Source organism: Heteronotia binoei, chromosome 3 (genome assembly GCF_032191835.1).
Source record: "Heteronotia binoei isolate CCM8104 ecotype False Entrance Well chromosome 3, APGP_CSIRO_Hbin_v1, whole genome shotgun sequence".
NCBI lineage: Eukaryota > Metazoa > Chordata > Lepidosauria > Squamata > Gekkonidae > Heteronotia > Heteronotia binoei.
In genome coordinates this window covers 107,243,120-107,268,445 of record NC_083225.1, presented here as the reverse complement: position 1 = coordinate 107,268,445, position 25,326 = coordinate 107,243,120, and the positions used below count along the sequence as shown (strand labels likewise).

Here is a 25,326-nt window from a genome sequence, read left to right as displayed (position 1 = left end):
ACACCTCCAGGCACTCCAAGTTAGCCCAACAGGCGAGTTCACAACTCGAGGCGGCCTCTTGCTACACCGCGAATGCCTCTATGTGCCGCCCGGGCCCTTGCGGGCAGAAGTGCTACGCCTGACCCATGACTCGTTACCCGCCGGGCACTTTGGACAGCATAAGACCATCCACTTGCTGACATGGGAATTCTGGTGGCCACGAGTTCGCTCTGACGTTGCCCGATATGTCAGCTCCTGTGACGTCTGCCGACGGACCAAAGACATCTCAGCCAAACCCTTGGGATTGTTACAGCCCTTGCCCGCATCCTCAGGACCCTGGGACACCATCTCGATGGACTTCATCACAGAACTTCCGCGATCCAAGGGTCAGACGTGTATCTTGGTGGTTGTCGACCTATTTACAAAGATGGCCCACTTCATTCCATGTCTGAAGCTTCCCACAGCTCAGGAGATGGCTCAACTCTACCTGCAACACATCTTTCGGCTGCACGGACTCCCAGCCCACCTGATCTCAGACCGGGGGGCCCAGTTCTCCTCTCGGTTCTGGCAAGCCCTCCATTCCAGCCTGGGTACTCGAGTGCACCTGTCCTCAGCCTACCACCCACAGACAGATGGTCAGACAGAGCGCACCAATGCCACGCTAGAGCAATATCTCCGCTGTTACACCTGTTACCAGCAGGACAACTGGACCACTCTGTTGCCCCTAGCAGAGTTTAGATACAACAACGCGGTCCATTCATCCACCCAAATGACCCCATTTGCTGCAACCTAAGGGTACCACCCTTGGTTCTTCCCGGCCATCCTGCCACCCACAACGGTCCCCGCCGCCGAAGCCTACCTGCAAGAACTCCGCGCCAGCCAAGACTTGCTCCGAGAACAGCTACAACAGGCCAAGGAAGCATATAAACTGGCCGTGGATCGAAAGAGGCAAGAAGGCCCTCCAATACAGCCAGGGGATCAGGTGTGGCTCTCCACTCGCTACCTGCGCCGGCCTGGTCGGTCTCACAAGCAGGACGCCAGGTTCATTGGACCCTACCCCGTCATGGAACAAATAAACCCCGTCGCCTTCAGGCTCCAGTTGCCACCCCACCTCCGCATTCACCCTGTATTTCATCGCTCCCTACTTGTTCCGGCTACACCCCCTGACCCAGCTCGGTCCCCTTCCCCACCGCCGCCACCACCGGTGCTGGTGAATGACAACGAAGAATATGAGGTGCGCTAGATTCTGGACTCCTGGTACCATCGTGGAGGCCTCCAGTACCTTGTGGACTGGGAGGGATACAGCTTGGAAGACCGGTCCTGGGAGCCGGTGGACAACCTTCATGCACCGGACCTGGTACGGCAGTTCCACAGCGACCACTCGACCTCCCAGGCCCTTCGAAGGAGGGGGGCCCTGGGGGGGGGGATAGTGTCATGGGTACTGGGGACCCTGCAGAAGAAGCTGAGCCTGCAGAAGAAACTGTGCCCCTGCCACCTGCACCAGTGCCCCTGCCTCCTGTGGGAGAAGACCCAAGCCCCCCTGCCTTGCCCTCTCGGGTGGCTCGTGTGCGTGACCGCCTTCGTCAGGATCTCAGGGATCGGAGGAGGGCGGCATGCTCACGAGCAAGACGTTCCCTGAGCCCTGAGTTTTGAAAGGATCCTGGCTCTTCTAGGAGTAAGGATGCTTGAGTCTCAGCAGTATCCTGGCCGCCCTCTGAGTCAGCACTTAGCCCAAATGGGCAACAGACAGCAGAGGGCTATATAGCTGTGGGCTTTGGGAGGGGGCTTTGTGGAAGCAACCAGTTGCTTACCTGACGTTCTAGCATCCACTTCGGCTTCTGACTTTGGCTTCTGGACCCCCTGACTTTGGCTTTGACTTCTGGACCCCCCGACTTCGGCTCCTGGACCTCTGACCTGCGATACCTGGACTGTGATTCGGTTTTGGCGCATTGGACTCTCTTTGCTCACCAGCTATAGACCTTGGACTGCCCCTGGACTTCGCCTGACCCAGCCCCAGCTCGTGACAAGTTGGTCTGAGGGAGTGGTGGTGTGGTGAACACTTTGGCATGTTCATGTGAGAGGTTTGCTTCTAAACGGGCCCTCGAAAGGTCGTGCACCATTTTCCCCTGATCATTTGAAAGTTCAGTTTCCATACTGGCTTTTATGTAAAATCCCTAGTGAATTTTTAGAGGAAGACTGGGAGGTGCATTTTACCTCAGGGCACATTCAATGACTCCCAGTAGGACATGCATAATGTTTAGAATGTTGTGGGTAAGGACCCATCAGGACACATACGCAAATGACCTCTGTGTTCCAACTGTTTTGGTGGGGTGGGACAGGAATGAGGTATGGAATGTTGTTAGTTTCCTGACCAGCCAGGCTCCATAGGAAGACTGGCAAGCCTAGTGAGCTTTAGAATGTTGGGGGCAATGTCCAATCTGGCAGTTTATGCAAATGAGCTTTTGCTGTAACTGTCTCTGTGAGTGAGGGAAGAGGCAACAGCCTCTAAGTAAGTAAGTAAGTAAGTAAGTAAAGTAAGTAAAATTTTATTTATATCCCGCCCTCCCCCGCCAAGCAGGCTCAGGGCGGCTAAGCCACACTGTATCCTTATGGGGAAATACATTTCACTCCTTTTCACCCCCTTAGTGGGTGAATGTCTTAAAGTCCTTTCTTAGTGGCTGTGGACATCATGAAAGGAATGTTTTTCCCCAAATTTCAAGTTTCTAGGTCCAGGGGTTCTGGCTAGGGTTTGATCTGTCGGTCAGGAGAGTTGTCTTGTAACTCAAATCAGCTGGGCTCCACAGGAAGACTGGCAAGCTAGTGAGCTTTAGAATGTTGGGGGTAAAGTCAAGTGGGTTATGCAAATGACCTTTTGTTCTAACTATCTCTGTGATCGGTGGAAGAGGCAGCAGCCTCCAGGCCACCCTTTCTTAGTGGCTGTCTACATCATGAAAGGAATGTTCTCCTCAAATTTCAAGTTTCTAGGTCCAGGGGTTTGGGCTGGGGCTTGATTTGTAGGTCAGACTTGTCTTTATACATATATAGATTTATATAATACACCGATCTTAGATACACATTCAATCACATACATTGTTTTATTTAATTGCTTTATATGTTTTAATCATGATGTACTTGTATTTTTATCTTTTGTCTAATAATATTGGTCTTGTGATCTCTTAATGTGAGCTGCCCTGAGCCTGCTTTGGCGGGGAGGGTGGGATACAAGTCGAATAAATAAATAAATAATGAGACTCCTGTGCCTGATGGCCATCAGCTTATTTCTGTTTTGCCACTTTTTAGGGGCTGAGAAAGAAATCTAAGATCTGGGGTTTTATCCTCAGCATCCAATGAGCAGCAAAGGACAACTCTCCTTCAGTAGCTGTTAGATATCATTGCAAGTGGAGAGAAATGGTTGCCTAAAATTCCAAGTGGCTCCCCTCATTTCCCCCCAAAGTTCTACAAATTTGATGAATGTATACTGACCCCCTTAAAAATCACTAGACCGAAGTCCACTTTGTTGGACCCTGAAACAGAACTAAAAGCAGCAAATATTTAAATTCAAATCGAGGAGCGTCTTACAGATCAATGAGATTTTTGGGGTATAAGCTTTCAAGAGTCAAAGCTGCCTTAATAAAGAAAAATCGAAAATTTTATGTAAAAATATGCAAGTGAACAAACAAAATGAACTGCAAAGACTAACAGAGTGTGAAGTCACTTCTAAAGTAAAATATCTGGATGTGGACATTACAATGAAAAATATTGATCTCTACAAAAATAATTATGAAAAGCTATGGCGCAAAATAGAGGAAGATATGCTAAAATGGAATAAACTCAATTTGTCATTATTGGGTAGAAAAGCTGCAATTAAAATGAATGTATTACCAAGAATTATGTATTTATTTCAAACAATTCCGATAGTGAAAGACAATGAACAATTTAGAAAGGAGCAAAGGAAGATTTCAGAGTTTGTATGGGCTGGGAAGAAACCAAAAATCAAAATGAAAATTTTAACAGATGCAAAAGAAAGAGGTGGATTCCAACTACCAGATTTAAAGCTATACCATGAAGCAGTATGTTTGGTGTGGATAAAAGAATGGGTGACATTATTAAATAGAACATTTTTAGTATTGGAAGGTCATGGAAATTTATTTGGTTAGCATGCATATATGTACTATGGAAAAAGTAAAATGGATGGCTTTTTCTCTCATCACTATATAAGAAGAAATATGTTAAATATGTGGATGAAATACAAAAAATATGGAGATGAGAGGAAGCCGTTATGGATTGTGCCAACAGAAGTAATAAAAATATCAGTGGAGATGGGTGAAGAAAAGTGGCTACCATATAGCCAATTGTTAAAAATACAAGGTGGTAAGATAGAATTAAAAACGTCCGAAGAGCTAAATAATAAGTTTGACTGGTTTCAAATGCAACAAATGAAGAGCTTAGTGGAAAATGTGTCAAGTCTGTCTGTAACTCTGGCTCAGTCAGAGAGCATTCTGGGTAAAACCAAAGTATATTCAATTGCTGCTAGCTTGTACCTTCCCTACCCCCATTTCTGTAGTGAGTGCCCTTGCTTTGAAATGGAAAGATGTGAAAGCCTTATCTGCGCCTTCTCAGGCTCCGCTCACAGAAGGGAGTCGGGAGTCTACCACGATCAAGGCCACTCAAGCCCGATAACGAATTGGTAACATCAATGTGTGAATGTGCCCTGCATAATCCTCCCCCCTTAGGAATCCCTTTGAAGTGTTCCATATATGCCATGCATTTACAGGTTATTCTTTAGTCTTTCAATGTTGGCCTAGCCTCAAGTAACAGTATCAATAAAGTAGTTTCTTTATATCAACAACGACTTGTTATTGAATCTGCCGACTTGACAAAATGATGTTAAAAAGGAAGGAATAAGAAAAGTTCAAAATGAGTTGGAAAAAGTTCTGCTGGGAGATAACGATAAACTGATTTCAAAAGTATATAAGTTATTATTGAAATGGTCTACTGAAGATGAAGTAGTAAAATCTCAAATGATATAGTGGGCAATTAATGTAAATAAAGAAATACAGATGGAATCTTGGGAATACTTATGGAAGAACTCTAAAGATTTCAACTTGTTACAATATTAAAGAAAATTGCTTTAAAATGTTATACGGATGGTATATGAGTCCAAAAAAATGGCAAAAATGAATAACAAGATGTCAGATAGGTGTTGGAAATGTAAAAAGCATGAGGGTTCTTTCTACCATATGTGGTAGACTTGTGAAAAAGCAAAACAATTTTGGCAGATGATTCAACAAGAGATTGTAAAAATATTAGGATATGACTTTAAGAGACTTCCAGAGACTTTTTTATTCGGATTACAAATGGAAAAGTTTCCAAAGGAAGATAGAACTTTAATTTGGTACTGACTTTCAGCTGCAATGACATTGTATGCGCAGTTATGGAAGCAAGATAAAATACCAGAAAAATGGGACTGGGTTGTTAAAGTTATGTCATGGAGTGAAATGGATAAACTTACAAGAATCTTAAAAGACTATGATTTGGATAGCTTTAAAATGGACTGGGAAAAATACAGAAGATACATAGAAAAAGAATGGAAAATAAAAGGACATTGGGCAATTTTTGATAACAATTAAGTATTAAAAATATTAAAATGAAGAATGAAGGTGTACTATAACAATGAAGATAGGATTATGTATTAGTAATATTAGTAATTTAGTAAAAAAAAAATTAGTAATTTTTTGGCATTTGCAACATTGAAAGGTTTTATGTTTATTTAAATTAAAAAAAATTTGAGGGAGGGACTGTGGCTCAGTGGTAGAGCACCTGCTTGGAAAGCAGAAGGTCCCAGGTTCAATCCCTGGCATCTCTGAAAAAAGGGTCCAGGCAAATAGGTGTGAAAAACCTCAGCTTGAGACCCTGGAGAGCCGCTGCCAGTCTGAGTAGACAATACTGACTTTGATGGACCGAGGGTCTGATTCAGTATAAGGTAGCTTCACATGTCCATAATATTAGAAATTTGTTTTTTCTTGAAGAATAACAATTTTATATCTTTCTTTTCTATTTTTACGTTATAAGTTTCTTAAGAGATAAGGTTACCTTCTTTTTGTAAGTATTTTAATCAAATGACACTGGTGGGAGTCAAGATATAGGGGGGAAGTAAGGGTGGAAAATAGCCATGTATGAGATAGATAATGAGTTTATTAATGTTTTATTGAATTTGAATATCATATGTTGCTAAAATAAAAATGTTTTACATAAAAAAGAGTCAAAGCTGCCTTCTTCAGATATAAGTAGTAACGGAGATCTCAGAAAGACTCAATCCTAATTAGAAGGTGGGATGTTGTAAAGAATGTTTGTACAGGATGCAAAGGTACAATGCATATTATAGATTAGAGCATAGGGAAAATGCTTGGGAGCAGAAAATTAGCATATGTAGTGAGATAAGAATCCTATGTCCATACAGGAGGGGTCCAACACAATTACTGTTTATCTCTCCCCCCTCTATGTACATAAAGACTACTAATGCAGACTGTTTCTGGAAGTGATTGTTGCTGAATATGGTACATCGTGCCTCTAAAGGGGCAGTGAGCTTATTTATGATCACCCATGGAGGCGTATGGATCCAACTGAATTCCAGAATGCTCTGTGGGGTTTGTCTGACTCTGCTGGCAATTCTCTTGATGAACTTACTGATGCCTGGAATCTAGGTCTTCAGGAGGCCACTGAATGTCACTGAATGAGTTGCCCCCCAGTGCCCTCTTTGTCCCATACTACCTTGGCTCCCTGGTATACAGATGAACTAAGGGTGGTAAAAAGGGGGCTTAGATGGCTAGAGTGCAGCTGCCTGTGGGGAGAGAAAGGGAAGGAGACTGTAAGCTTCTCTGAGACTCTGAGTGAAGGGCAGGGTACAAATCCAACTCTTCTTTCTGTCATTCTACGGTCAACTCTGTCAGGAATGTAGAAGTATGGCTTGTATCTTTGCTCTCCATGGACAAAACTGTGTCCTTGGTGACAAAGACTGCATTTTACCATCTATGTCAGGCCCACCAACTGGCTCCTTATCTGTCTTGGGAGAACCTTGCAACAGTAATTCACTCAACAATCACTTTGAGACTAGACTACTGTAAAGGGCTACCTTTAAAGATACTTCAGAAACTGCAAGTGGTTCAGAACACAGCTGCCAGATTGATGACAGGATTGTCCTGGTCAGAGCACGTAACACCTGTCCTACCACAGCCACACTGGTTCCCAGTGCCAATTCAAAATATTGCTACTTTCCTTTAAAGTTCTAAACAGCCTAGAACCCTCATACTGTCAGGACCGCCTCTCCCAGCATGATCCTCCCTATCATCTCCAATATTCCTCCCCATCATCTCAGCATTTATTGAAGGTCCCTGGTCCATGAACTGTCAACCTTGAGTCAACTAGTGTGAAGGCCTCTCAGTAGTGGCCCCCATCCTGTGGAACCAGCTGCCTGAGGAGATGTGTGCCTTGCAGGACCTCTCTTGGTTCTGCAAGGTATGCAAGAAGGCAGGCTTTGGGTGATTATGATCCCCCAAGCAGCTGATATGCTTCAACTGTGTCTTCACCATCCACACTTCCTACACAGCTCAATTGTAGATACAATTTAATGGAGATAGATTTTTAATCATTTTATATTTTAAAGATTATTTATTGTATTTTTCCATTGTTTTTATTGGGAATATTTTATATGCTGTTAGCCACCCCAAGTCCTGTTCCAGGGAGAAGGAGCAGGATATAAATTTGATAAATAAAATGCCCAGCACTAACCCCTAGGACAAGTTTTTTAAATAAGTGAAATAAGACCACAGAGGTGAAGTCAGAAAGTACTGTTCTGCTAGTACACCTCTGAGAGTTCTGTTTTCAAAATTTGGTCACCAGATTAGATCTATTCTTTATCACTAAAGGCCTGGATCCAATAGGTTACCTTCCAATAGGTTACCTTATGTGATGAAATCTCTGTTGGAGAAGGACTCCTTCCACCAAGAGAAAGATCCTCACTGAGCAGAAAAGAACTATTGGATTCAATCCAGAACTGTTACTTCTTTAAACAGAGGCAATGGAGACGACAATAATACAACAATATATACAATCCAATCAGCAAAAATGTTGTTATAAAAGAACAATGTTTCTAATTTCATTCAATGTTCCACATATGAAGCCATTAAAGGAAATGGCGTTACCGCAAAGCCTTGAGTTTTCAAAACAGTGACTATAACGTACCTCCTTAGCAACTGTGTGCCAGTGCAGATGGGTTTCACATATATCCATCCTCTCTTGGTGAAGGAACTTGCACTTATCCGGCACGAGCAAAGCATCACTCACAAACTCTCCCACTGGAAACATAAGAAGACATCTTAATTTTTATATATTCTTGGGCACATTTTGTGTGTGTGTGTAGCAGCATATGACCATGAATCTTACTAACCAAAATCGGGAAAATATTCTGTGCCACATATAGCATAATTAATAATGGGAATGATTTTAAATTTCATTTCCCCAATATACCTAGTATTATTGTGTATATATTGCTTGGTTATGCGTGTGTGTATATATGTTTGTATATGTTTTGTATTTTGGTTGGTTGTATACGTTTGTACTTTAAATAACAAAAAAACCCCCCAACATTAATTCAAATTTTGATCATAAAGAAAATTTCTGTTATGCACTTTCAAGACAATACTTAAAGGGTAACAAGCTTGGATTTTCAAAGAAACACGTGTACGATGCTGGATCTAATATTTCTAGGAGGAGGAGAAGAGTTGGATTTATATCCTGCCCTTCACTTGGAGTCTCAGAGCAGCTTACAACCTCCTTCCTTTCCTCTCCCCACAACAGACACCTTGTAAGTTAGGTGGGGCTGAGAGAGCTCTGAGAGCACTGCTCTTGAGAGGACAGCTCTGTGAGAATGTGAATGACCCAAAGTCAACCAACTGGCTGTATTTGGAAGAGTGGGGAATCAAACCCGGTTCTCTTGATTAGAGTCCACTGTTCTTAACCACTACATCAAACTGGCTGTCTTTAAAAGACTACTGCAATTTAGCTTTTATCAAGAAGAGATTGCTACAATTTAGCTTTTATCAACACATTTCTTGGCAAGCAATTTATTTTCTGCTGTCCATCATAAATTAGTTCTTTGCAGAAGAACTGGAAAATCAGGTCTCTACTTCCACACTGTGATGAATGTGAATGCTATCTCTCCGCTTAACACTCCACTTTAAGTGGTCAAAAATGATCCACATGCTGTGAATCGCAACTATACAGTAATGTTAATACATCACCTAAGAATACATGTTTGCCTGGTTTATGGTTGCAAATATTATGCATTGATAAACATTATGATTTATTACCCTGCAGCTGTTGTAATTCTTAAAGAAGTGTGGCACTGTCCATCTTGATTTTAAAAAGTGATGAATAATTAAAGGATCCTAGAAAATTATATGTGAAAAAATGTTTGAGGCCATGCAGCCAAAGTGCAGTGCAAATGCAACCCATACTTCTAAAATCTTCAGATTGAGAAAGTTGGTGACTGCTTGAAAAGTCCACTTTCCATGTCAACTACATATTCTTCCACTAATTTACACTGATGGAAAATAAGTGGTGTGGGATCACAGACACATTAACCCATTCAGCTGTATCCTTCAACAAATCATTGCAAACATTTTTATTACAGATTCCGTAAGTCGTTTATTTTATAAACGGAACTGACTCCTCCCACAACCTGTTATAAATTGAAGCCACAGACCCAAGAAATGCACTAGTGATTCTATCCTTTGTATACACAGTATTAGAGTACAGCATAGTGCTGCTTTCCCATCTGCTACCTGCATAACATCTGAGTGAACTGTATAGTGTTCTTGACTGCAAATCCATAAGCAAACAGTTATTCTAGATTAAATAAATAAAACAGAGGATCTATTTTTATACCTACTGTAATCTTACTTCCTCTATAACCATTTTGGATCTTGCTGCTGTTACAACCACCACTATTACATCTTTACAGACACTCCTGAAATTTAACTGCAAGTTAAATTGTTCCATTGCTATGTTGATACTTGGAAAGAGTGCCACTTCAAACTAACTGCTTTCAAGGAAAAGCTTTTTTTGTAATCTAAAACCCAGTGCAAACAGGAGGAAGTTGTAGGGTTCGACTGCCAATTCTAGGTTAAATTCCAATAAACATTTATCACAGACTTTCACGGGAAGAGATAATTATTCTAATCCTAAACTTGCTTAATTGAAGTGATCCAATTTCATTTCTGCTCGTACTCTTCAACCAGTATATACATCTAGGCAACTGTATTTCCTAGGAAACAAAACAAGTTTCCCATTTAGAAAGTGGTACACATAAAAACATTGGTCCCCAACCACCAAAATTTTGAGATAATTCAAAAGAGTGAAACTTGCAAAACAAAAAACACCAGATCCACACTGATTCACAATTGGAACAGTGTCTATTTCCCCAAATAAGTGAAATAGATAAAAAGAAGTAGGGATCTGCCATACTTGCAGGGGGGAATCCCTCCCCGCATTGGCGTTGCAGCTCCTAGTCACCCCTGGTACCATAACCATTGCCAAGCCTGGCTCCAATCCACCATCCCCATGCCTGCTGCTGTTTCTCCTCTCCCCAACCTTCCTGCTTCCCAGTTCTCTCATGGCCAGCTTTGTTGGAGGAGGAAAGAGTGGAAAGGACTGCTGCACCATTCCACCCAACTCCCTGGCTGCTGGATTAGGGGTGGGGTGAGGACATTCATGCCTCCCCACCCATCTCCTTTTTTGCTAGCTCCAGGGTTGGTACATATGTCCCTATCTCTGGTTGCCAGTTCAGTGGATTGACTCATGGCTCAGCAGGAGGCACTAAAAGGGTTTCCACCCTGCTGTTGGACCTTCCTGGCTGGCTTGGGAGGGGGGGCAGCAAAGGTTTCTCTTTTCCATTGCCATCAGTGAGCTCCGCTACAGCTTTCCCCTCCATCAACCTCCACTCAGGCTTTCTGTTGCTGCCTGACATGGGAGAAGGAGAAAGATTAATTTAATCCTGCCCCCATGTATTATTTATTGTTTTCAGATTTTTCTGCAAACCTTGAAGAGAGTCTCCCAAGTCTGGAGAAAAATCTCCTTTCTATCATTGCAGGCCCATTCCATGGATCTGGATATCTGTAGATCAGCCCACACAGGAATATAAATCTGCACTACAATTTTTAAAAAGGAAAATTAAATTGTAAAAGCAGCTAAATAAGTTACCTATTAGTTCAAAATGCACAATTAAATGATATATTTTTTCTGCCTTTCTCCATTTACAGGGTTGCCACTAAAATTTTATTTTTCATTTCCCTGACCAACATTTATCAATTTCCCTGACCACAATTTATTTATTTAGTAGGCTTATATTCAGCCCTTTCCCATAATGGGCTCAAGGCAAATCACAACACAAATTGAACAAAAAACCCCCCACAATTCAAATTTAAAATACGATAAAAACCTGAACAACAGAACAATAAAACAAGATAAAGTGCTTCACAGGCAGAAAGGGCACAATTCACAAAATACAGCAGTTTTTGGCCCAAGAAGAAGTGATGGTAATAATAAGATTCAGCACCACAACAAGCTGCAAAGCATAATATCACAACAAGAGAGGCTAACTGATGGAATAGTTGCTGTAATAGGATGCCCAATGCCTCAACCAAAAACCTGGCGGAATAGCTCTGTCTTACAGGCCCTACAAAATGGTAGTGACTCAAGTAGGGCCCAGATCTCCATAGGAAGCTGATTCCACCAGGCAGGGGCCAGAGTCGAGAAAGTGCTGGCCCTGGTCGAGGCAAAATGGACGTTCTTCGGGTCAGGGGTGGTCAGGAGGAGTTGTGTAGCAGACCGCAATGCCCTTCAGGGCATATATGGGGAAAGGCGGTTGCTCAAGTATGTCAGTTCCAGGCCATATAAGACTTTAAACGTCAGTACCAAAACCTTGAAGTGGATCCGGTACTCAACTGGTAGCCAGTGAAATTGGTGCAGCACCGGCCAAATGCTTGCCCATAAAGGCGATGCAGTTAACAGCTGTGCTGCTGCATTTTGCACCAGCTGGAGTTTCTGGATCAGCCCCAAGGGCAAGCCCGTGTAGAGGGAGTTACAATAGTTCAGCCTGGAAGTGACCATTAAATGGATCACTGTAGTTAAATCCTGGGGGGATAGGTAGGGGTGCCAGCTGTCTGACCTGTCGAAGATGATAGATGGCAGATCAATCAACTGCTGTCACCTGGGCCTCCATAGTAAGTGAGGAATACATATCACTCCCTGACTCTTCACCTTTTGAGCCGGCACAAAAGATGCACCTTCCAGCGTTGGGATTCAGGGGCCCGACTCCAATCCTTCTTGGTTCAGGTACACAGAGCCGGATTAACAGGCCAAGTAGACACTGGCCTATGGGCCCCCAAATCTTTAGGGGCTTTGGGCTGGCTTTTCCCCCATTTCCCCCCTGCTTGCCACTCTTCCAGCCTCCATGCACAGCCAGCAACTGAGCTGCTTTTTGCCCAATTTGCCTGGTGCAGCTGCTGCTGCTGTTGTCACAAGTTTGCCTCTCTCTGACTCTGCCCCAGTTTTGTCAAACGGGCTTTTGGGAAAGTGCCTGCAGGCTGCAGCTGGGGCCACAGGCGGTGGGGAAAGCACTCCAACTCTGAGATAATTTGCAAGGGGTCCTCCAAAATTTTGACTGCCTAGGGGCCTCCACATAGTTTAATCTGGCACTGCAGGTACAGGACCTCCATTTTAGCTGAATTAAGCTTCAGCCAGCTTTGTTGCAACCATCCAGCCACAGCTTCTAGAGCCATAGTCAGATGATCTAGGGCAGAATCTGATTGGCCATCCAACAACAGATAGAGCTGGGTGTCATCCGCATATTGGTGACAACCCAGCCCAAAACCTTGAGTGATCTGGGCAAGGGGGCGCATGTCGATGTTGAACATCAATGGCAAGAGAATAGCTTCCTACAGTACACCACATTCAAGTAGGTAATGCATGGAGGTCTGCTCACCAAGAGCCACTCTTTGTCCCCGACCATGGAGAAAGGAGGAAAACCACTGTAAGGCAACCCCCTGAACTCGGCAAGGCGGCGGGTCATTAGATCATAATCGACCATGTCAAACACTGCTGAAAGATCTAACAATAACAGCAGCACTGACCCGCCTTGATCCAGATGCCTTCTGAGGTAATCTGTGAGGGCAACCAAAGCAGTTTCAATCTCATGACTAGAGAGAAAGCCAGGCTGGAAAGGGTCAAGGATAGAAGTATCCTCCAGGAAAGCTTGAAACTGCTCCACCACAGCTTTCTCAATTACATTGCCCAGAAAATGAAGATTTGAAACTGGGTGTAATTGGCCAGGACCATAGGATCCAAAGATGGCTTCTTTAAAAGCAAACTCTTTGAGCCTAACTGGGAATGTTCCTGATGACAGGGACAGATTAACAATGTCAACCAGAGGGCTCTAGACATCGGCACAACTGCTTTAACAAGCAAAGATGGGCACAGGCCCAGAGGACAGGTGGTAGGCTTCACTGCAGCCAAGATCCTATCTACATATGCAAGAGAAATTTGACTGAAGTGGTCCTAAAAAGTGCCAGAAGACAGACTAAGGGCTTCCAGTTCTCGTCCTGTATCAACTGTGGCTGGGAGATCCTGGCGGAGACTGAGGACTTTATCTGCGAAATACGTTGCAAAAACCTCACAGTCAATGTCCAATTCCCTAACCTTTTGGTTGCCTGTCGGCACTGTAGTTATTCAAATATACCAGGGGTGGCCAATGGTAGCTCTCCAGTTGTTTTTTGCCTACAACTCCCATCAGCCCCAGCCAGCATGGCCAATGGCTGGGGCTGATGGGAGTTGTAGGCAAAAACATCTGGAGAGCTACTGTTGGCCACCCCTGAAATATACCATTCAAATATAACCATGTTAAAAATATAAATAGGTCATACTGCATTTATGCAAGGCTTAATGAAATGTTCCACTCTACAACCACACAAGTCTCAACTGCAAAAATATTTGTCAAAGTAAGAGATTTAATATCAGCTTCTTTCAACATTAACTGCAGCAACATCTTGTTTTTCATTTGCACCAATATTTACACCAAGATACAAACTTCAAGTAAACTCTGAATGCTAACAAGTAGGAACTTTCCAAAGCTGGGGAAGTTTCACTTTCACTTTCTGGTTCCAGAAAGTGTAATGAGCAGATCAACAGCAAGAAAGGAGGTGGAGTTTCTGCAACCTAGACAACCTTCATTTGCAACCTTTATACATGGGAGAAGTCAGGAAAGAGGGTGAGAGAGCTGGTACTCTGTAAACTCCAGCAAGAACAAGCAATCACATTTGCAAAATTTACTTTGCATGGCGCAGAGCAGAAAGTGCTAGTCTGTGAAATCCAAACTCATTTGCAACTCTGTGCTGGGTTTAGCAGGAGACAAAACATCCATTCCATACACCAGCATGACCCAAAAACATGCTTATCTTTATATCTAAGTTAAATGCAGTACTAGCAGGTAGGGATGAAAACAGTTAGATGTTTAAAGTTTGTCTGTTGCTAAACGGTTAAACCAGCCTTGCTTTGCAAATGCTACAGGCAGACCTTGGAAATCATATGGGGACAGAGCTCAACACACGCATTAGGCTGGTTGCTGGGTGTAGAGCTGAGAAAAAGGTGGAGCTGGGAAAGGGCATCATTAACTTTTACTTGTATTCTGCTACTTCTCTATTCCAGTTACCACAAAATCATGCTCTTGCAGCGGCAGGTCAAAAATCCACTCCTTTAATATATTTTAATCACAATTTCCCTAACTTTCCCTGACTTCAGATCAATTTCCCCCACTTTCCCTGACCAATTTCCATTTCCCTGACTTTCCAGAAAGTGGCAACCCTGATTTAGTTTCTGTCATTAATGAAAGGAAAAATCTTTAAAAATATATTTCATAACAGAAGACTAACAGCTTAGAACACAGCTATTCGATTGACTGGTCTTCATTTTTCATTAAATGTAAAAAAGACTGAATTTTTAGGGATAAAAGAAAAATTCTGCAAATGTTGCTATTTTTCTGCCTGGCTGCCTTTTATAATGAAAACATATTCATTTTTTTCAGACTGTAAATGTCATTTTGATTTTACCTATCATACAAATTCAGAATGCACATGTTCAGGCACAAAACTACTTAAGCATTTTTTGTTACTTTTGCAGATGTCCATCTAAAATTTTTGTGAAGCATCATGTCCTTTTCTTGTTTCTCATTCAGTTTTACAATTAGCATCTTAAGCCTAGGCACTCATTCAAAGCAGAATGGCACATAATCGACTACTAGCATTTCAAAAAGGATGATGTAACATTACAGCTGATGGTGCAGAATCTTCAGCTTTTATTTCTGGATCAGCAAGGTTCATGATTGCATTCTTAAATTAAATTTCTTAGCAGACAGCATATGTGGTGACTTTTCTCCCCATGGCACCCTGGCCCATATGGATACTAAGGCTTTTTAATCAGACTTTTAACATCTAAATGTGACAGAGTTTGGGATGTTTTAATGCATTATTTTGTTCTGAATACTGTACTTCATTCTGGGTTGAAGAGATTATTGTAAATCTATTATAGATAAAAAGAGAGAGGCATGCGTATAAAACAAGGCACATGTTCTCGAATGCAGTGCACATTTCCATAGCCAGTAAGCATCATTTCACCCTCTCATAGTTTGTGCTATCTACAGCAGGATCTATCACAGGGGTGGCTAAACTTGCTTAATGCAAGAGCCACAAAGAAGAAACACCAGATGTTTGAGAGCCACAAGACATACATGTAAGAGAACGGCCCATTGGACTTACCATGAGGGGTCCTTCTCCTCAGAGGTTCGAAGGACATCTCTGTGGGTTATTCCTACTGTTCCTTCAGGGAGGCAGGAAACACTTTTTTCACCTTCCTGTTGGCGCCTTCGGAATAACCCCGCCCTCAGTTGTGGGACTCCGAAAGCAGTATCGTCTTCCCTCTAACTAGAAGGACTATAAACACAACTAACAACTTATACTACAATATAAACTGTAACCTTGAACTCCGATAGTACTGAAAGTAACGCAGTACAAGGGAGAAAAGCTGAAGTAAGTAGAACCTAATGAGATATAAGTGATGAAGATAAATTTGGGAGTGGCGAGATGTCCTCCGAACCTCTGAGGAGAAGGACCCCTCACGGTAAGTCCAATGGGCCGTTCTCCCTCAGAGGTTGTCGGACATCTCTGTGGGACCTACCAGAGCAGTCCCCTTTAATCGGGTGGGTCTTCATCGCTGACCTCCCCCAAAACATGCTGTAATACCTTTCTCCCAAATGCTGCATCTGCTGATGCCATGGAATGGATCTTATAGTGCCTTATGAATGTAGACGGAGAGGACCAAGTAGCAGCTCTACACACCTCCTCAACTGAAGCCCGATTCAGCAGTGCCGCGTTTGTGGAGGCACTCCTAAGCGAATGGGCAGTAATTCCTCTAGGAACCTGCAACCCTGATGCCCTATATGCTTCACTGATACAGGCCTTTAGAACTGCACTAAATGACGAAGTAGACATCTTATCCCCAGCTCTTGGAGGCGAGATGTTGATAAACATGTAGTCAGTTTTCCTAATCGACTCAGATCTTAGAATGAAAATCTTTAAGGCTCTGCGCACATCTAAGGTATGCCAAACTATCTCCTTTGGGTGTTTGGGTTGTGGACAAAAAGTGGGTAGGTAAATTTCTTGTGTGCGATGGAACCTGGAAGCAGCCTTAGGAAGGAAGGAAGGATCAGTGCGCAGAACCACCTTTTCTTTGTGGAACACGCAAAGACCCGCCTTCACTGATAAGGCCCCCAGTTCCGAAACTCGACGTGCAGACGTTATGGCTACCAAGAAGAGTTTTCATTCACACCCATTTTAAGTCCACCTCTCGAAGAGGCTCAAATGGCTTCTTTGTAAGCGCTGATAAAACGGTATGGAGCCGCCAAGATGGAAAATGATGGACTGTCGGAGGTGACTTCAAATTCGCCCCCTGCAAAAATAACTGGATGTGTGGATGTTGAGATACCCTATACCCTCCAACGACCGGTAAGACGGTGGACAGGGCAGCTATCTGCCTTCTTAGCGTAGCTGGTTTTAACCTAGACTCTAGGCCCTCCTGTAAGAACGCTAGTATCTCTGCAATGGAAGGGGTAAGCGAAGAAACCTTTTTCCTACGACACCATTGGACAAAAGCCTTCCAAGTTGTGTTGTATATACGAACAGTGGAAGGCCTTCTTGACGCTAGCATAGTGTCCGTATCCTCAGGTGAGTAGCCTAGACTTCTGAATGCTTCCCGCTCAATCTCCACGCGGTCAAGTGAAACCACTCCGGGTCGGGGTGCCACACCGGACCCTGATGGAGCATGTCGGGAGATACTGGCAGCGACAGCGGAAGGTCTATTGATAGCTCTGTCAACATTGAGAACCACGGACGCCGTGGCCAATAGGGAGCTATCATGATGATTTCCGCCTGTAGAACTCTCACCCTCCGCAGAACCCGAGAAACCAGAGGGACCGGAGGAAACGCATACAAGAGACCTGGAGGCCATATGGCTGTCAAGGCGTCTGTCTGTTCGGCTTCTGGATGGAAGAACCTCGTGAAATACCTTGGTAGCTTTGCGTTTGTGTCTGAAGTGAAAAGATCCATCTCTGGTTGACCCCAACGTTGGCAAATGAGATCGAATATGCCTGTGCTGAGGGCCCACTCGCCTTCGCAAATTGTCTGTCTGCTTAACCAGTCTGCCTGTATATTGTCCTGGCCTCTGATGTGTTCTGCCCTTAGGGAGGCCAGATTCTTTTCTGCCCATGTCAGAATCTTTGATGCTCCCCTGTGCAACTGCGAGGATCTGGAGCCCCCTTGGTTGTTCAGATATGCCTTCGCTGTTATGTTGTCCGTTCTGACAAGAACGTGTTGCTGATACAATTGTGTCCTGAAGGCAACCAGAGCTAGACGAATGGCTCTGATTTCCAGGAGATTGATGGGAAGCAGACCCTCGGGTTGTGACCACCTGCCTTGGACTGGTTTGTCCTGAAGAGTGGCCCCCACCCCCCCAGGCTGGCATCTGTGAACAGCTCTAGGGATGAGGGAGGATGGAACAATTTGCCCTGGCGAAGATGAGACAAGTCCGTCCACCATTGCAAGCTCCTCTTGACTGTTAACGGAATTATCAGATTTATGTCCTTTCTCTCCATGATCTGAAGTTGAAATGGCCGTAGGAACATTTGAAGAGGCCTGGAATGGAATCTGGCCCATTGTATCATATCTATGGTCGAAATCAAAAGTCCCATTAGTTTGGCAAGCAACATCAGTCGTGATGATTGGCTCTGGATTACCCTGATAGCCAAATCCCTGATGGTCCTGGCCTTGGACAGAGGCAGAAATAGCGAGTTGCACGTGGAATCGATCATTGCCCCTAGATGTTCCAACCTCTGGCTCGGCTGAAGCGAACTCTTTGCTATGTTCACCATGAACCCGTGTGACTGAAGACACTGAATGGCCAGAGATGTGCCCCGAAGAGATTTCTCTTTGTTGTTGGATCTGACTAAGGGGTCGTCCAGATAGGGGTGAATGTGGATCCCCTGCTTTCTCAGCTGGGCTATTGGATGTATTAAAATTTTGGAGAAAACTCTGGGCGCTGTTGACAGGCCAAAGGGTAAGGCCCTGTACTGGTAATGTAGATTCAGTACCACAAACCTTAGGAAGCGACGATGAATAAGGTACAGAAGTGGATTAATTTCGAGAATGCAGTTAACAGTGGTATTGGAAGATTTGGAATTTTTTCCACAGTGTTGACAAAAGATCTAAAATTAGCTGTAGGGCCCAGAAGAGTAGCATTAGAAACCTGGATGAAATGGTACCCACAGTGGCTAGGAAAGGTTTCAAGGTGGAGCCCCCTAGAAGCTATTGTTAAGGAGGTGCATGCTATAAAATGGTGGGAAAGGCTTAAAAACAAAGGCTATTTTAGAGTGGATGATATGTTTAGGGGTGGTAAACTAAAACCTTTACAGGAAATTACAGAAGATTTAGGTAATCAATACTGGTTAAACATAGCAGGCTTGCATAAGATAGTTAAGAAGATCAGTGAAAAGGGAGAGCTTTGGTTAGACGCTCCAATGGAAGAGATATATAAAGTAATGGCCAAACAAAGGAAGGGTCTAGTGGGGTTACTATACAGAAAAATGATTTCAAATAAAGATAAAATAATAGTACATTTACAAAAGATTTGGAGTCATGAAGGTCAGTTAACAGAGAGGTTGGCTGGGAAAATCTTGGAAGGACTAGAAGGGATTAAAGTAATCAAATTTAAAGAACTGGAATATAAATTTTTCACAAAATGGTACAAAACACCCGCACAAATAGCCAATATATTCCCAGGAATGAGTTCCAAGTGCTGGCATTGCAAACAATTTAAGGGTTGGTTTGCACATATGTGGTGGGAGTGTGAAGAGGTTAAACCCTTTTTGGGGGAAATTATTCAATTTATTAGAAAAGTCTGCAGTGTACCATTAACCATTGGCTTTAATATGATGTTGTTAAGCACAATAGGAAGTCCGGCACTAAGTAGACCCACTCAAAACCTTGTCAAGGCAATGATACTAGCGGGGAAGGCGGTCATCGCTGTGGGGTGGAAAGATAAAAGTAAATGGTCAATAGAAATCTGGCACAGCTATTTGTTTGATTACATACAGTCTGACATCGTGGCAACAATCAACAAGGATTCCACGTGGGAAGATAAAGTCAAGGAAATCGAGACCAGATGGAACCCTTATTTAGAATGGATCTCAGGAGAAACAAGGAAGGACATTCAGTGGAAGATCAAGACTTTGTGCCCTTGGCTGAGGGGAAAAGACTAAGAGAAGATGGGGAGGGTTGGGGGGGGAAGGGTTATTTGTAATTCCAACATTCATATGTTGTAATGGTCAATTGTACAAGAGTCAATAAAACATAAAAATATTTTTTTTAAAAAAGGAAGCGACAATGAGAAGAATGGATAGGTATATGAAGATAAGCTTCGGTCAGGTCTATGGAGGTAAGGTACTCCCCTGTCAAGAATGAGTCCATAAAGAATCTCAAAGTTTCCATTCTGAAGTGACGTACCTTGACGCAGCGATTCAGAAACTTGAGATCCAAGATGGCCCTCCAGTCGCCATTCTTCTTGGGTATGGTGAAAAGAATGGAGTACACACCTTTCCCCCCTCTCCGACTGGGAACGGTTCGACTGCTCAAATGGCGAGAAGATGCTGGATTGCTTTGGTAGTAATGAGAAGCTTGTGCTCCTGCTTGGGGGTAGGTGATCTGACAAATCTGTCTGGTGGAATGCGGTGGAACTTGACTGAATACCCCTCTTGTACTATTTCTAAAGACCACTGGTCTGCCTGAGAGGCCTCCCAAGCTTCTGCAAAATGGAGTAGTCGAGCTCCCACCGGTAAGTGATTGTAGTCATGCCTGCTTGGACTTGGCCTCTCTGTCAGGCTTGTCCATCTTGGAGAAGTTATTACGATTGAATTTGGAGCCGAATGAACCCCTTTTAAAGGAGCTCTTTGGCGTTTCCCAATTAAACTTTTTTGAATCAGTGCGGTATCTGGCCAAGGAATGCTGAGTCCGAAAGGACTGAGGACCCCTTTTTTCATTTCTCCGAATGGATTTGGGCATGGCCTTCTTTTTATCCCTAGTGTCTACTAGGATCTTATCCAAAGCGTCCCCGAAGAGACGATCCCCCTGAAAGGGGTATGCTGCCACTGTAGACTTAGAAAGAAAATCAGCCTGCCAGGCCCGAAGCCAAAGAAGGCGTCTAGCCACCGTAGTGGACGCCATTGTCTTGGAGGCAAATGTCAGGATGTCTAAGGTTGCGTCAGCCGTGAATGACGCTGCCTTAAGAATGCGTGAGGCGCCCTCTAACATACGTCTGTTGTCCTCTGGTAACATCTGAAGTAACTTACGTACCCAAACAATGGACGCCCTGGAGACCAGGGAGGCCGCAGAGGATGCCTTCACGATCATGGCCACAGATTCGTACAATTTTTTCAAGGTCGCCTCAGCTTTTTTGTCCAGGGGATCTCTAAGAGAGCCCTGGCCATCCTCTGATACCAGGCCCGAGGACTGTAGAGCTGCTACTGGACCGTCCACAGTTGGGGCTTGTAACAACTCATTGGTGTAAGCAGGCAGAGCGTACAACTTTTTTACTAAGTGAGGAAACTGCTTAAGGGAAGCTGGCTTTTCCCATTCTGCTCTAACCTGCTTTTCAAAGTATTCTGGAAAAGGGAAGACTTGTTCAGAAGTTTCCCCCCTGGGCAAGAACTCAGAATTTCCGCTGGTTCTTGACTTAAACTTCTTTGATTTAGCTACCTTAGCTTCCTCATCAATGGGCCCCTCCTCAATTTCTAATGCTGAAAGAGTTTTGGCTAGCAGAAACTGGTAATCTTCCTGACGGAAGAAACGACTAGCCTGCTCAGGTATTTTAACCTCCTCCCCTCCTCCTCTGAGAAACATTCCCCCTCTTCCCTATCCTCCTGATCAGAGCCAGACGCTATAGATTCAAGCTCAACAGGTAAGGACTGGGAAGACTGCAATGGGGCCTTTCGCGCTGCCTTGGTGGGCCAGGAGAAGGAGCGGGGAGGATCTAAAGGGAAAGTTGGTCCTTGAGGGAGAAGCCCCATTCGGGCGCAAAAGGATCCCATTTCCTCCTGCATAGCTCGCCTAATAAAGAGCATAGCCTCTGGGTTCAGAGGGTTGCTCATTAATACATTACCCCCATCCTGGAAGCCTTCCAATTGCGGCTGCAGGTAGTTCCGAGCCTCCGGAGTGCCTGCTCTTAGGGGTAGGAAGGTCTGAGAGCTACGCTCCGCACTTCCAAAATGGCCACCGCTGTTTGCTGCCGCCCCGAGGTATGTAGCCGGGGCATCCATTACGCGCCGTTTCTTGGCGCTGGCAACCGAATTGTCTGCGGCCGCGTTGGGAAGGGCGCGAGCAAGCCGCGAAGGCAGGTCGGCACCTTCGATGAAAGTCGGCGCTGCGAGAGGCGCGGTGCGCAACTCTCCCTCCTCTTCCGAAAGGAAACCGTCCTTGCTACAGGCCATTCTAAAACGGCCCAAACTGGTCTCCTCTGTTGCCTTTGCCCAGCAAAGGGAAGGAGAAAGGGGAGGGAGGGAAATAGATATGGAAGGGAAAGTAGATAATTGAGAAAGATAAAAGAGAAAAAGGCTTAGCCTAGCCTTGTGCTGCTGCTCCCTGTAGAGGCAGGAACAAAACTGGGCGGGGTTATTCCGAAGGCGCCAACAGGAAGGTGAAAAAAGTGTTTCCTGCCTCCCTGAAGGAACAGTAGGAATAACCCACAGAGATTCCGACAACCTCGGAGGGAGGGAGGGAGGGAGGGGGGGAGAGAGAGAGAGAGAGAAAGAAAGAAAGAAAGAAAGAAAGAAAGAAAGAAAGAAAGAAAGAAAGAAAGAAAGAAAGAAAGAAAGAAAGAAAGAAAGAAAGAAAGAAAGAAAGAAAGATTGGATTTATATTCTGCCCTCTACTCAAGAGTGTCAGAGGGACTCACAATCTCCTTTATCTTCCTCCCCCACAACCAACACCCTGTGAGGTGGGTGGGGCTGAGAGAACTCTCCCAGAAGCTGCCCTTTCAAGGACAAGCTCTGCGATAACTATGGCTGATCCAAGGCCATTCCAGCAGGAGCAAGTGGAGGAGTGGGGAATCAAACCCAATTCTCCCAGATAACAGTCTGCACACTTAACCACTACACCAAACTGGCTCGTCTCCAGCAACTTTAACTTCATTATCCAAGCCACCAGGCTGGCTTGGCTCGGAGAAGTGACTTAAAGAGACAAATGCCTTTTCCAAGCTGGCCAACAGGGTGGTTAGGGTCTTGAGTCACAAAATATGTGTGAAAGAGCCACATGTGGCTCTTGAGCCACAGTTTGGCCACCCCTGATCTATCACATCAATGCAAATGAACAGAAAGGTATGTGTAACAAGCAACAAAACTAATACCAACCTAAAAGCTTTCTAGCCTCTGCAGAATGAGCATGATTACACAGCTATCTATCAATCAGCACATTTTTATGCAGCCCTTTCTCCAAGGAGCTCAGAGTGGCTCACCTACATTTAAGTGCTTTTCAGGCATTGTGAAACCTGGCACAATGATCAAGCACATCAGGAGAGGGCACTATGAAAATGTGTTATAATTTTGTTAATCCTAGTAACATACCACACTAAGGATTTCTGCAGGACTTTTTCCTTTTAGTGTTGTCAATAGGTATGATATTAAAATGAAAGGCAATGAGCTATAAAAAAAGCATCTCAATTTGTTTTGGATTCTCAACAAAAGCAAGTTTAAAATTCAACAACTCAGCTCTAGCTGATGAGAATTTTAACCTTACCAAGCATCTAATCTGTGATACAAATCATACATGTGCACAAAATAAACATTTTGAAGGCTCTAGCAGCAGCTGTAGAATTGAGCAGTTCATACAGAAATTAATGGGGAGACACAGGTAGAAACCGCACTCACAGACTGCGGAACCTAAGAAGCACCAATTGGTGCTGACCAGAAAAACCAACAGGGCATTAGGAACAAATGGCAGTTCTACATATCCTTCAAATCCTCAACATTCCTTAAAGCAATTTCCAGCATTACATCCTTTACGTTGTGTTCCATTGTTCTGCATTGTTAGAAGCTGCATTTGTGCAGAAATTTAGATCTCCTCTCTGAGATGCACTTCTTGAAATGACCTGGTCACAGCAAACTAATGAAATGTTCTCCGTGAAAACGAAGAGTTGTACATACAGTTTATAGTGGTGGAAAGTACTGTCAACTCACAGCCAATTTATGGTGACCTCATAGGTTTTTCAAGGCCAAGAGACATTCAGGAGAGGTTTGCCATTGCCTGCCTCTGAACTGCCACTCTGCTATTCCTTGATGGTCTCCCATCCAAATACTAACCAGGGCTGATTTTCCTTAGTTTCCATGATCAGTCTAATCTGGGCCATCCAGGCCAGGGCACATACTTTTTAGTCTCAAACAAGTAAATTGTCTTTGTTTCATGGTGCCAATGAAAAATAAGAACAATCTCAGCCACAGGGAATCTGACATTACATCCCAAGATAAATTCAAATCAGCTTTTAGTGCATACCACTAAGGTCCAGTGAAGATTATGTGCTAAAGGCAACATGAGCAGTAGGTTGACAAAAGTAATGTGACCTTCTATGCTCCTGGGGCCTGAATTCGGCATGGAAAATAAGGCAGCAGACAAGGGAGTAATTTGGTTGAAATGTTGCTTAAATATTTATTAAAAATACACCAGCAGACACATTTTAGCTTTATACAGTGATGTTCTAGCCTTGGTGCAGCTCAACGACAACAACAAAAATAAGTAAAAATAAAACTATCATATAGTAATCGCAGACTGGGTTTGGCTGTCAAAACTTTACAATGTCTGCAAAATAGTAAGCCTATTTCATTTTTAAAAAAATTAAAACATGAGAAAAAGAAATGTACTAGGTTGTCAACAAATTCATACTAAACTACATGTGACAGTGCAACAATGTACAGTCAGGGGTTTTTCTGCTGGCTTGGCATCAGAGGGTGTGGCCTAATATGCAAATGAGTTCCTGTGTACAGTTAATATCTTTAGTTCTTCAAATAGCAAGCACCAAAGATAAGTTAAAGTGGGCCACTTAAGCACTATGATCAACACACAAATATTTCTTGCCTTAGTTCAAGTTTTCAGGTTTGAAATTTGGGGAGCGGGGGGGGGGGAGTACAGAAAAACTCTCTAGAGAAGCTTATATTTAATGCTATAATATTCTTATCTGATTTATATGGATACTTCTCAGCCTGTGGATCCTGAGGATGTGGACAACTATTCTTAGAATGAGTGAGACCTTTCACTTTTGTTCTTAACCCTTACCCTTCCTGGCTGATAAAAGCTGCCAGAGGGGAACTGGCTAAGTGGGTAAGGGGAGTGGTAAAAGCCTGAGAATAAAAGTTCTTGGAAGAGACTGGTTTTCTGGACCTGTTTCAGTGCGGCTTCAGGCCAGGATCTGGAACAGAAACTGATTTGTTTGCCTTGGTTGATGACCTCTGTCTACTAGACAGTAAGAATGTAAATCTCTCAGCAGCTTTTGGTACTATCGACTACAGTATCCTACTCAGTCGCTTCTCAGCAATGGGGCTAAGGGGCACCGTGTTATGGTGGTTAAACTCCAATGGGGAGGGGGTTGCTATCAGAAGACAGTGTTGGGGTATTCCAGTTTAGCAGAATAGCCACTAACCTATAGGAT

At 43.8% G+C, this 25,326-nt stretch overlaps 1 protein-coding gene across 4 annotated transcripts in view; it reads right to left on the bottom strand.

Annotated features, from left to right (window-relative positions):
- Positions 1-25,326, bottom strand: part of APP (amyloid beta precursor protein) — a 295,204-nt gene that overhangs the window by 157,471 nt on the left and 112,407 nt on the right. For all 4 annotated transcript variants that reach the window (XM_060234377.1, XM_060234378.1, XM_060234376.1 and 1 more), the window contains exon 4: positions 8,221-8,333. In XM_060234377.1, the coding sequence (XP_060090360.1) occupies positions 8,221-8,333 (113 nt within the window). The remainder of the gene's footprint in view (positions 1-8,220; positions 8,334-25,326) is intronic.